This window comes from Sarcophilus harrisii, chromosome 4 (genome assembly GCF_902635505.1).
Source record: "Sarcophilus harrisii chromosome 4, mSarHar1.11, whole genome shotgun sequence".
Classification (NCBI taxonomy): Eukaryota; Metazoa; Chordata; class Mammalia; order Dasyuromorphia; family Dasyuridae; genus Sarcophilus; species Sarcophilus harrisii.
Genome location: NC_045429.1, coordinates 278,569,544 through 278,582,056, shown reverse-complemented (window position 1 = coordinate 278,582,056; position 12,513 = coordinate 278,569,544). Strand labels below are relative to the sequence as shown.

General features: G+C 37.1%; 1 protein-coding gene across 1 annotated transcript; it reads right to left on the bottom strand.

Moving 5' to 3' along the window:
- Nucleotides 1–2,613: 2,613 nt before the first annotated feature.
- Nucleotides 2,614–9,162, bottom strand: LOC100931325 (transmembrane protein 217-like). The gene is made up of 2 exons (XM_012549018.3): nucleotides 8,870–9,162; nucleotides 2,614–3,713 (listed from the first exon to the last, which is right to left on the bottom strand). The coding sequence occupies exons 1-2, from the start codon at nucleotides 8,945–8,947 to the stop codon at nucleotides 3,141–3,143; spliced, it is 651 nt and encodes a 216-aa protein (XP_012404472.1). The 5' UTR covers nucleotides 8,948–9,162; the 3' UTR covers nucleotides 2,614–3,140.
- Nucleotides 9,163–12,513: the final 3,351 nt, after the last annotated feature.

Sequence of the window (12,513 nt, the reverse complement as noted above, 5' to 3'; positions counted from 1 at the left end):
CAGTGGTTCTCAAACTTTTGTTTTCAATATCTTTATCCTATTAAAAATTATTGAGGATCTCTCCAAAGCGTTTTTGTTTATCTGGGTTATATTTATAGACATTTATCATATTGGAAATAAAAACTATTTTTGAATTTGTAGACCCTCTAAAAGGGTTCAGAGATCCCCAGGATACTCTAGACCATAATTTGAGAACCATTGATTTAACCTTACAATGTTATGTGAGCTATTATTGTTCTACTAAAGCATGCCCTTGATTGATTTCTCATTCATCAGGTAAAGAAATGGTGAGTTTTGTGAAATTATGCCAGGACAGTGCAAGATCTGAAGATCTTACTAATGTGGAAAGGTTTTTGATAAGAGGTAAAGTATTGGTCACTCATTGCTAGCAGATGGACAGACTGGTTTTGGTCAACTCATGAAACTGTCTACCAAGGCATGGAGGAATTATAATAGGCAACAGTAGAGGGAGCCTCCTCTACTATACAAATGATGGGATTTTTTTAGGAGTGTGACAACATCATTACATTACCTAGAATATTGCAATGGGCTATTTACTGAAGGGTCTTCTTATCAAGACTTTTCCCTGCACCTCCAAATTAACTTATATCCTATTTCTTTATTAAGCTTCTTAAGCTGAGATGAGATAATATGCCCCACCAGGCTGCTTGAAAACTTTCAATGACCCTTTATTGCTTTTTTTTTTTTTTTTTTTTTTTAAGGCAATCAAGGTTAAGTAATTTGTTGAGAGTCATTCACCTAGTGTCTGAGGGTCAAATTTGAACTCAGATCCTCCTGACTCCAGGACTAGTCCTCTGTTCACTGTGATGCCCAATTGCCCCTTGGTTTCCAAATAAAGTTCAAATACATGATATTTTGGCACTCACCATGCTACCTCCTCCCCTCTAGTGTCCCCCACCTACCTCGATAACCTTATCTCACATTTTATCCTCTCACACATCAGTGCTCCCCAAACACATCCTACCTCCACATCTCTATTCATACTGTTTCCTACATCTGGAATACCCTCCTCTATGAGTGTCTCTGGTTGTAGATATTCTGGTTTTTCAGAGTCCAATCTCAATCTTCAAGTGGTTTTCAGACATTCCCAACTGGCTATCCAGTTATCTTAAACTCAACATGTGCAAAAAAGATCTCATCTTTTCCTCCAAACCTTGCCTTCCTACTACACACCACCCACCCCATTTCTGGAGGGCAACACCAAATCTGGGAAGCATCCTTATTTTCTTACATTCTCTCACCCCTCCAAGCTATAGCCAAAGCATGTCAAATTTATCTTTTCAACATCCCTCATACAACCTCTTCTCTCTTGACAGGCCCTTTCTCAAAGTAAACTGCCAAGTATTCCAGCTCTACTGCAGAGGGCACAACTCTGTTGATCTGGCCACATTATTTGAATGCCAAATGCATTATTATTTTATGGAGAACTCACACAGGACAAGCCCTCATAAGGTGGTTGGGAAAAGAGATACAAGGACATTCTCAAGGTGTCTTTTAAGAACTTTAGAATCGATTTATGACAAGGGAGACACTGGCACAGGACCCCCCAGCATGGCCTGCCCTCATCAGAGAAAGTGATGAATGAGCAAAGCAGAATTGAATTAGTTGAGAAGAAACACAAGATGTGCAAAGTTAGAGAGTCCACCCCAAATGTTCATAAGGACTCTTTGTGTCCAACTTGTGGCAGAGCATTCTGAGCTCGTATTGGTCTATCAGCCACAGTTAGACACACAGAAATTCAACTCCAACATAGTGGTGTCATTTTGGTCATCTTTGAGAACAAAGGACAACCACTAACCAAAAAGTGCAGGCCCCCATCTTCTCATACCTGGACCACTGTGCGCACCTGCTGGTGGGTCAGCCTACTCCAGGCTCTTCTCACTCCAATCCATCCTTCATTCATTCAGCACCAGTGGTTTTCCCAAATCACAGGTCTGATCATGTCACTTCCCTACTCAATAAACTCCAGTGGCTCTCTATTGCCTCCAGGATCAAATACAAAATGTTCTTTAGAACATTCAAAGCCCTTTATAACTAGGCCCCCTCCTATCTTTCCAGTCTTCTTACACCTTACTCCCACATGTATTCTTTTGTCCAGTGATATTGATCTCTTGGCTATTCTACAAACAAAACACTCCATTTCTTGATTCTGTTCCTTTTTTCTTAGCTGCCCTCATGCTTGGAATGCTCTCCCCAACCTCAATTACACTTTGACTTCTCTTATTTACATTAAGTTCCAACTAAAATCTCATCTTTTACAGAAAACCTTCCTCAATACTTCATTCCACTGCCTTCCCTTAGGTTGTTTTGTATATGTATTTGCATGTTGTCTCCCTCACTAGATTATAAAATCTTTGAGGGCAAGGATTGCCTTTTGTCTCTTTTTGTATCCCTAGAGCTTAGTACATTTCTTGACATGTAGTAGGCACTTAGTAAATGTTTATTGATTGATGGATTAGGAAAAAAATCCTTTCTGAATCTTCTCCTAGCTCATCCCAGAACAATTTGTACTCTGAATATTTATTCAGATTTAAATTATTTGAATCTGTGTATTTGTCTCATTATTCAAACTAGACTACAAATTCGTTAAGGCCAAGAAATTTCCTTTTATTAATCTTTTTTGTCTTAAATCTCTTCCAGCACCTAGTATAATGCATTGTGCACAAGATTTCTTAGGAAATATTTGTTGGTTGAGTGAAAGAGTGATTATATCATATTGCCTGAACAGAAACTCTAGGACAACTAATTTCATATAAGGTCGAAATGACTTTCTGAAGAAACAAAAATGTAACCAGTAAATGACAAGAGAAAAAGAGAATTCAGGTAAAGAACCAAAAGGTAAGGAACAATGCAAGATAATTTATTATTAAACACCAAAAGAAATAGATAAAAATAACAAATGGTCCAAGCGAACTCTTCCCTCTCCTCATTCTCTCCTTCCCCCTCCACCTCCCCCAAACTTTGCCTGCAGAACAATCTCTTGCTTGGAAAAAAAAATATTAACTTAGAACAAGAATCAACATCAACAGAAGGAATCAGGATCAGGAATTAAGAAGGTAGGAAGTAGGGAAATCTAGAAATCCCTTTCTTCCTTCCTCCCTTCCTCCCTCCTTACAAGATCAGGTGAACTTTCTATCATGGGTTGATATGCCCATATGGGACCAGGAATCAAATGCCGGTAAGTTAGGTATACTCTTCTTGGTCAAATGGTTTGGGCCTTTAAAGAGACTGTAGGCATAGATCATGATAAAGGGTAACCAGAAAGCATGGATGATCATGCGAGAAATTTGGCTAATCCACAGATAATACCTTACTGGCTTAAAATCCGGAATGATGACCTGAGAGATTAGCAGAATTAGGACGAAATAGATGATTTCATAAATGATGATCCAGAGGCTGTAGATGAGGAGACCCAGGTAGAATTTCATATACACAGAGTAGAGGAGGAAACAGCTAGCCAGGAGGGTAGTGATAGATAATAAGAGGATGATGTTATTCTTGCGATTGAAAGTCCAGAGGCCCAAGCCAGAAAGATCTTCATAGATGTTGAATTTGTTGGGATCCTTACCAAAGGAAGTCGTCTGGTTCAAGTCAAGAATGAGGGACTGGATGGTCATGAAGATGGTAAAAATACCTCCTATGCAAGATCCCCATTTGGGGCTTATCTTGCATTTTTGTTCCCAAAGCAACCCCTGTAGAGAAATTTGAAAAAACAAAATTAAAATTAAAAACTGCTATGGAAAACAGATGTCAGAGCCAGCTATGGCATCAATCAGTTTAACTAGTCTGTCAAAAGTCAAAAGTAATAAAAGGTGGTGAAAAGAACACTGAGAAGAGGAATCAGCAGAATTGGATCTTAAACTTGGTTTTACCATTATTTAAAATAAATATATTAAATGTTCTCAAACTTTTGAGTCTGGGGATCCCTACATGGTGGTCTCAAAAATTAATGAGCACCCCTTTATACTCTTAAAAATTGAGTCTCCAAGAAGCTTTTAAGTTTATGTTTTATATGAGATATGTCATGTAGCCCATAAATATATTTATGTGTCTATGTATGTGTCAATACATATACAACCATAATAAAAATTAAAACTGAAAAATCTTAAATGTCTTCATTTTAAAATTATAATAATATGTTGCCATGTGTTATGTCATTTAAAAACACTGCTAAATAATTGAGTAATAACTTTAATAATCTGTTAAAAGCTAATATAAATGGTATGTTTTTATAAAAAATAACTATTTAAAAAAAAAAAGAATGCATTGATTTAAATAGGGTTTTTGTTTTTTGTTTTTTTGATGTTTCCTCCCACCAAAAAAATCTCTTTAATGTATGGCTTAACAGAAGACAGCTGTATTCTCACGTCTGCTTCTGCATTCAATCTGTTATGATATGTTGTTTTGATTAAAGTATATGAAGAAAATCTGGCTTCAAACCAATATATAGTTGGAAAAGAGGGGAGTATTTTAATCGATAATATCTTAGTATTATTGTGAAAATAGTTTAGCCTCATGAAAAGGCCTCCAAGAATCCAAAGACTGTACTTTGAAATTGCATTGTACTATTGAGAGGGAGGATAAGTTATTTCTCCAACCTGGACCCCAGCTTCCTTATTCATAAAATGGAAATATTTATCATATTTGAATAATTCACCTCCCTGAACTGTTGTGAAGAAAGTGCTCTAGATATAGTTTGGAACATCTGAATTTGAATGCTAAGAATAGTGCTGCTGTTGCTGCTATACTACTACTATTATTACTGCTACTAATATTACTACTACCACTACCACTACTACTACCACTTCTATCATGACTACTGCTGCTGCTACTACTACTCTTACTACCACTACTACTATTACTACTACCACTATCACTACCAATTTTTATCATGACTACTATTGCTGCTACTACTACTAATATTACTACAATTATCATCACTAGTACTACTTCTACTATTACTACTTCCATCATGACTGCTACTATTACTACCACAACTACTAGTACTTTTACTATTACTACCATTACTATTACTACTTCTATCACAACTGCTACTACTACTATTACTACTACCACTACCCCTACTATTACCACTTCTATTATTACTACCCTTACTACTATCAATTTTATCATGACTACTATTGCTGCTACTACTACTACTACTATTACTACTACCACAATTATTAATACTTTTACCATTACTACCACTACTATTATTACTTCTATTATAATTACTGGTCTACTATTACTATCTACTACCATTACTATTAGTACTTTTACTATTTTTACCACTATTATTACTACTTCTATCATGACTGCTACTATGACTACTACCACAACTATTAGTACTTTTACTATTACTATCACTACTATTACTCCTTCTATTATGATTACTGCTGCTACTACTACTATTACTACTACCACTATCACTCTATTAGTACTTTTACTATGACTACCACTACTATTACTACTTCTATCACAACTGCTACTACTAGTACTATTACTACTACCTCTGCCACTACTGTTGGTACTTCTACTATTACTGTCACTACTATTACTATTTCTATCATGACTGCTACTACTACTACTACTACTACTACTACCATTACCATTAGTACTTCTACTATTACTACCACTATTATTACTACTTCTATTATAACTGCTAGTACTACTACTACTATTACTACCTCCACTACTTTTAGTACTTCTACTATTATTAGTTACTATTACTCTTACTTTACATGACTAAACCCTAACATTTGATGCCTAAATCTCATCATTTGGTGCTAGACCCGTAACACATCATTCGGAACCAGCAATTACTGTCCTAATTCACATTATTATGACTACCCTGCAGAGGCCTTCAGATGCCTGGATCATAACAATTCAAAACTGTTAAATTTTCAGTGTGAGCATTTACACCTCAGAAATCATGGTTTGAATTTTGTGTTTTTTGGTTGATTGTCTAAACTTTAAAATGTGGTAGAGAAAACATTAATAATGCTCGCTAAATTTTAAAATATATTCTGCATCCTTTTTTTTTTTCCAGTTAGCTGATATTAAACATTTACCAGCATATCACTGCCTGGACACTCCTCTTTCTTCCTTCCATCTTCTAACAGTAATAAAAAAATCCATGCAGGGCCCTAAACTCACCCCTGTTTTCTCCTCCCATTCTTAGAAATGAAATCTTTGCTCCAGGTTAATACCTTATCTCTGGGATCTGGTCAGAATTCAATGAGAACATCCCACTTTTCAAGTGGGATGCCCCGCTGTTCAAATCCCAGAGTTCAGGATTAATAATCAAGCGATTGCTCAAATGATTAATTCAAATATTTATTAAACACCAGCTATTATGCCAGGCATCACTAACTATGAGAAAGAAGTCAAAAGAATAAAAACAATCCCTACTTGAAATGAGCTTGTATATATAGATATAGCAGGTACAAATAAATATGTTAAATATGAAAAAATTAATTAATAAAATTATATATTCATGTCAGTATATTGTATATGTATACATACTTGTTGATAACTAAGGGTTAGAGTGGATAGAAAGCTGAACTTGGGAGTTAGGAATTCCCAAGTTCAAATCCAATCACTGACACTCACTAGCTGAGTTTTAAACCTCAGTTTCCTCACTTGTAAAATGAAAGTAATACTAGCAGCTACCTCCCAAGGTAGTTGAAAGGATCAAATGAGAGTATTTGTAAAACACTTTGTGAATCTTAAATACATGCTAGCTATTTTATGTGATGTATATATGCACCATATATATACAGTTATATACATAGGTATATATGTATTTATATGTGTATTGGTAGCCAGATGACTTGTTCAGTAGATAGACCCTAAGGCCTGGAGTTAGCAAGACCTAAGTTCAAAACCTAGCCTCAAACACTTAATAGTTGTCTGGGAAAGTCACTTTATCCTTCTTTCCTCAGTTTCCTCATCTGTCAAATGAGTTAGAGAAGGAAATGGCAATCCAGCCTTAATTCACAAGGGAAGGAAATGGCAATCCACTCCATTGTCTTTGCCAAGAAAACTCCATGGTCCACGGAGTCATCAAGAATTAGACATAATTGAACAAGAAAATATGTATGGTTACACAGAGGGCATTCCAACTGTTTTGGAGACATTGTAAGCTATTAAAAATATATATAGATGGGGCATCTAGATAGCACAGTGAATAGAGCACCAGCCCCAAAGTCAGGAGGACCTGAGTTCAAATGTGGCGGCAGACACTTAACACTTCCTAGATGTGTGACCCTGGGCAAGTCACTCAACCCCAATTGCCTCAACAAAGGGAAATAAAATAAAATGCATATAGATATGTAACTGCAGGGCAACTGGGTGACTTAATGGATAAGAGAGCTGTACTGGGAATCAGGAAGACTCATATTCCTGGATTAAAATCTAGTCTCAGACACTTACTAGCTGTGTTCCTGAACAAGTCACTTTATCCTCTTTTTCTCAGTTTCCTCATCTGTGAACTCAATCTAGAAAAGGAAATGGCAAATCTTTGCCAAGAAAACCTCATATGGAATCACAAAGAATCAGACACAACTGAAAATAATGAAACAACAATATATGCACATGCACAGTGCTCATATGCATATAACACATTCATATTATATTTATCATATAAATTATATATCTGCATATGTGTGCACATACATACATAGAGTATGACAAAATTTGTACAGTTTTAAGCTATTAAAGCACATCTATTTATACGTATATGTATATGTGTGTATATGTGTGTTTTATATATACAATAAGAGGGTGGGACAGGATGAGATGGGGATACTCATAGTTACATTAAAACATTTCTTCTACCCTTAGGAGCTCAAAATATGATTCTAAACTTGGTATATCAGTCTAGACTCATAGCCCAGGAAGCCTCTCCTTGTCTCTCCCTTCCCCCTTTCAGTTCCAGGAGAATGGAGCTGAAATAGGAAGGTTGCCCTCACTGCTCACTTCCCTCAATTCTGATTTAGTATGATAGGCATTCTGGTGGCTTGTCAACCTACAAGGGATAGCTGCCAGGCCACTGATGGCCACATGGTTTGTCCTTATATCTTTCCTAAAGAGTACTACAGTTGCCTTTAACTTTATTATCATTCCCCCTCCTCCTATGAAACTCCTGACCCTTTCCTTTAAATTTGCCCCCATTCAGTTACTAAGATTGTTACTTACCTGTTCTTCATATCCCCCTTCCTCTTCCCATGAGCTTCCTCCTGACCCTTCTCCCGGAATCTCCCCAACTTATATACTAAGACTGTTACTAGACTGTCCCCCATTATTATCCCCCCTCCTCTTCCCATGAACCTCCTGACCCTTTCCCTTAGACCTCCCCCCACTCAGTGACTAAGGCTATTACTGGACTGTCCCCCATTATTACCCTTTCTCTTCCCATGAGCCTTCTCCCTTCCCCCCAAAACTCTCCCACTCAAGTGACTTAAGACTGTTACTGGACTTTACTCCATTATCATCTTCCCTCTTCCCATGAGCCTTCTGACCCTTCCCCCTGAACCTCCCCCACTCAGTAACTTAAGACTGTTACTGGACTGTTCCCTATTATTATTCCCCCTCCTCTTCCCATGAGCTTCCTGACCTTCCCCCTGAACCTCCCCCACTCAGTGACTTAAGACTGTTACTGGACTGTACCCCATTATCATCCCCCCCTCCTCCAGCAGTCTCCTGACCCTTCCTAGATCTCCCCCCCACTCAGTGACTTTGGACTGTTACTGGACTTTTCCCTCTTCCACACCAGCTCCCTTCCCCTTGGTCCCAGGTAGGCACATCTTTTCAAAAGCCAGGGTCCCCTTCTCTCCTATTTCCTCACCAATTCTGCGACCCCAAGGTCACTTTTTATATCCGTAATAGTTGGAACTCTGCTTGTGCTTGGGGTCTTCTCTTCCATCTTCAGGAGCTGAAACTCCTCTAATCTAACTGGGTCTTGAGGCAGGCCACACCTGGAGCTGGGATGGGACAGCAGAGGGAGGTGGGGGGACCTCAGCTCAGTTCTTATGTCCCTGGTTTCATCCACTAGAGAGGTTGGTCTGCACTAGGAGCAGAACAGATGACCACATCACTATCCCCACCAATCAGACAGGAAGGATGCTCAACTCCCCTCCCCTCCCCATTCTAGTTGTCTGGTGGGAGAAACCATCTAGGAAGGGGCTGTTGAAAACTCCCTATCCTATTTTAGAGCCATAGAGATGGATCGCATTGGACCTGGGTCTGAAAAACCGGGATTCAAATCCAGACACAGACCCTTCTCCCCCTCCCCCCCACACTTAATAGTATTTTTTCAATTATATGTAAAGATAATTTTCAAAATTCACTTTCATAAAATTTTGAGTTCCAAATTTTTCTCTCTCCTCTCTACTCCCCAAGACAGCAAATAACTGATATAAATTTTACATATACAATCATATTAATATTATTTAACATTAGTCATGTTGTGAAAAAAGCATAGGAAAAAAGGGGAAACCCACGAGAAAGGGAAAAAAAATCAAAAGAGTGAAAATAATATGTTTCAGTCTACAATCAGATTCCATAATTCTTTCTCTAGATCTGGATAACATTTTCTATTTTGAGTCTTTTTGGAATTGCCTTGGATCATTGTATTGCTGGGAAGAGCTAAGGTGATCATAGCACAATTGATCATCACATAGTCTTTTTGTTAACTGTGTACAATGTTCTCCTGGTTCTGCTCACTTCACTTAGTATCAGTTCATGTAAGTCTTTCCAGGTTTTTCTGAAATCAGACTGTTCATCATTTCTTATTCCATCATATTCATGTACTACACTTGTTCAGCCATTTCTAAATTAAAGGGTATCCCCTCAATTTCCAATTCTTTGCCACCACAAAATGCTATATTCTTGTATGGGTAGGTCCTTTTCAATTTTTTTATGCTTTCTTTGGGTTACTGATCTTGTAACAATATTGCTGGATCAAAGGATATGCACAGTTTTATAGTCCGTTGGGCACAGTTTTCCAAATTGCTATCCAACATGTTTAGATCGGTTCACAAATCAACCAACAATGTATTAGTGTTCCATTTCCCCCAAATCTTCTCCAACATTATTTTCTTTTTTTGCCATATTAGTCAATCTGATAGATGTGAGGTGATACCTCAGAGTTAATTTTATTTTCTCTAATCAATAGTGATTTAGAGCATTTTATATGACTATGCTTTGATTTCTCTATTTGAAAATTGCCTGTTCCTGGGGCACAGTGGATAGAGCACTAGCCCTGAAGTCCGGAAGACCTGAGTTCAAATCTGATCTGACACTTAATACTTCCTAGTTGTGTGACCCTGGGTAAGTCACTTAACCCCAATTGCCTCAGCAAAAAAAAAAAAAAAAGAAACAAAATTGCTTGTTCCTATTCTTTGATCATTTATCAACTTAATGAAACAAAATGACTTCTATTCTTTTAAATTTAACTCATTTCTTCATATATTTGAGAATGAAGCCTTTATCAGAAACAGTAGCTGTAAAGATTGTTTCCCAGCTTTTGGCCTTCCTCCTGATCTTGGCTGCATTGGTTTTGTTTGTACAAAAGCTTTTAAATTTCATAGAATCAAAATTATCTATTTTGCATTTTGTAACTTTATCTCTTGTTTGGTCATGAATTCTTCTTCTCTCCATACACCTGACTCACAATTTGCTTATGTGTCATCCCTCCTGTATAAATCATGTATACATTTTGACTTTATCTTGGTATAGGGTGTGAGATGTTGGTCTTTGCCTTCTTTCTACCATATCTTCCAGTTTTCCAAGGAATTTTTGTCAAATAGTAAGTTTTTATCTCAGAAGCTGGAATTTGGGTTTATCAAATGCTAGATTACTAAAGTTACGCATTTATTTGCTGTGTAGCCCTAAGCAAATCATTTAAAACTTTTCCTCATTTATCATATGGAGTCAATAATAACATCCACTTCCCAGAGTTAATAGAGTTTAAGACTTCTAATCATGAAGGCCTCATTTAAATCTGATCTTCAAACACTTACTGTGGGACCCTGGGCAATCACTTAACTTCTGTCTGACTCAGTTTTCTCATCTATAAAACAGGACTCATAATAGCATTTACAATCCAGGGTTGTTGTGTGGGATCAACTGAGATAAAAATTGTAAAGCACTTAGCACAGTGCCTGACACATAGTAGTTGCTATATAAATGTTAGTTGTTATTATTGGAATTGAGAGGATCAACAAATAAAATCATTATTAAAATGCTTAGCATGATTCCTGGAACATAATAGGTAACTATCATTATTAGAGCTGTTGAGTTTTTTTTATTATAGCTTTTTATTTAAAAGTTATATGCTGGAGAGCAGTTTGGAACTATGCTCAAAAAGTTATCAAACTGTGTATACTCTTTGATCCAGCAGTGTTCCTACTGGGCTTATATCCCAAAGAGATCTTAAAGAAGGGAAAGGGACTTGTATGTGCACGAATGTTTGTGGCAGCCCTCTTTGTAGTGGCTAGAAACTGGAAACTGAGTGGATGCCCACCAGTTGGAGAATGGCTGAATACATTGTGGTATATGAATATTATGGAATATTATTGTTCTGTAAGAAATGACCAGCAGGATGATTTCAGAAAGGCCTGGAGAGATTTACACGAACTGATGCTGAGTGAAATGAGCAGGACCAGGAGATCATTATATACTTCAACAACAATACTATATGATGATCAATTCTGATGGACCAGGCCATCCTCAGCAACGAGATGAACCAAATCAGTTCCAATGGAGCAGTAATGAACCGAACCAGCTACACCCAGTGAAAGAACTCTGGGAGATGACTAAGAACAATTACATAGAATTCCCAATCCCTATATTTTTGTCCGCCTGCATTTTGGATTTCCTTCACAGGCTAATTGTACAATATTTCAGAGTCTGATTCTTTTTGTACAGCAAAATAACAGCTTGGTCATATATACTTATGGTGTATCTAATTTATACTTTAATATATTTAACATCTACTGGTCATCCTGCCCTGGGGGAGGGGGTGGGGGGAAAGAGGGGGAAAATTGGAACAAAGGTTTGGCAATTGTCAATGCCGTAAAATTACCCATGCATATAACTTGTAAGTAAAAAGTTATTATTTTTTAAAAAATAAAAGTTATTAAAAAAAATAAAAGTATTAATGTACTGTCCCCCGATTTTATGGCTAAAAAATTCACCACTTTTTGGCCAACCTTACCTTCCAATTTTTTCTTGGTTTGGTAAAATAGATGATCACAACTATACTCAAAATCTTTTCAGTTCCCTAGAGTAATAAAATTGAATATTTAAAAAAATATTCAATCTTATCAATCAGGGATGTAGGTGGAGTAGTTGATACAGCATTAGGTCTTGAGTTAGGAGAACTGAGTTCAAATTTAGTCCCTGACACTTACTATGTGGACCTGGACAGATCATATAACTGTTCACTTTAGTTTCCTCATCTGCAAATTGAGCTAGAGATGGAAGGGG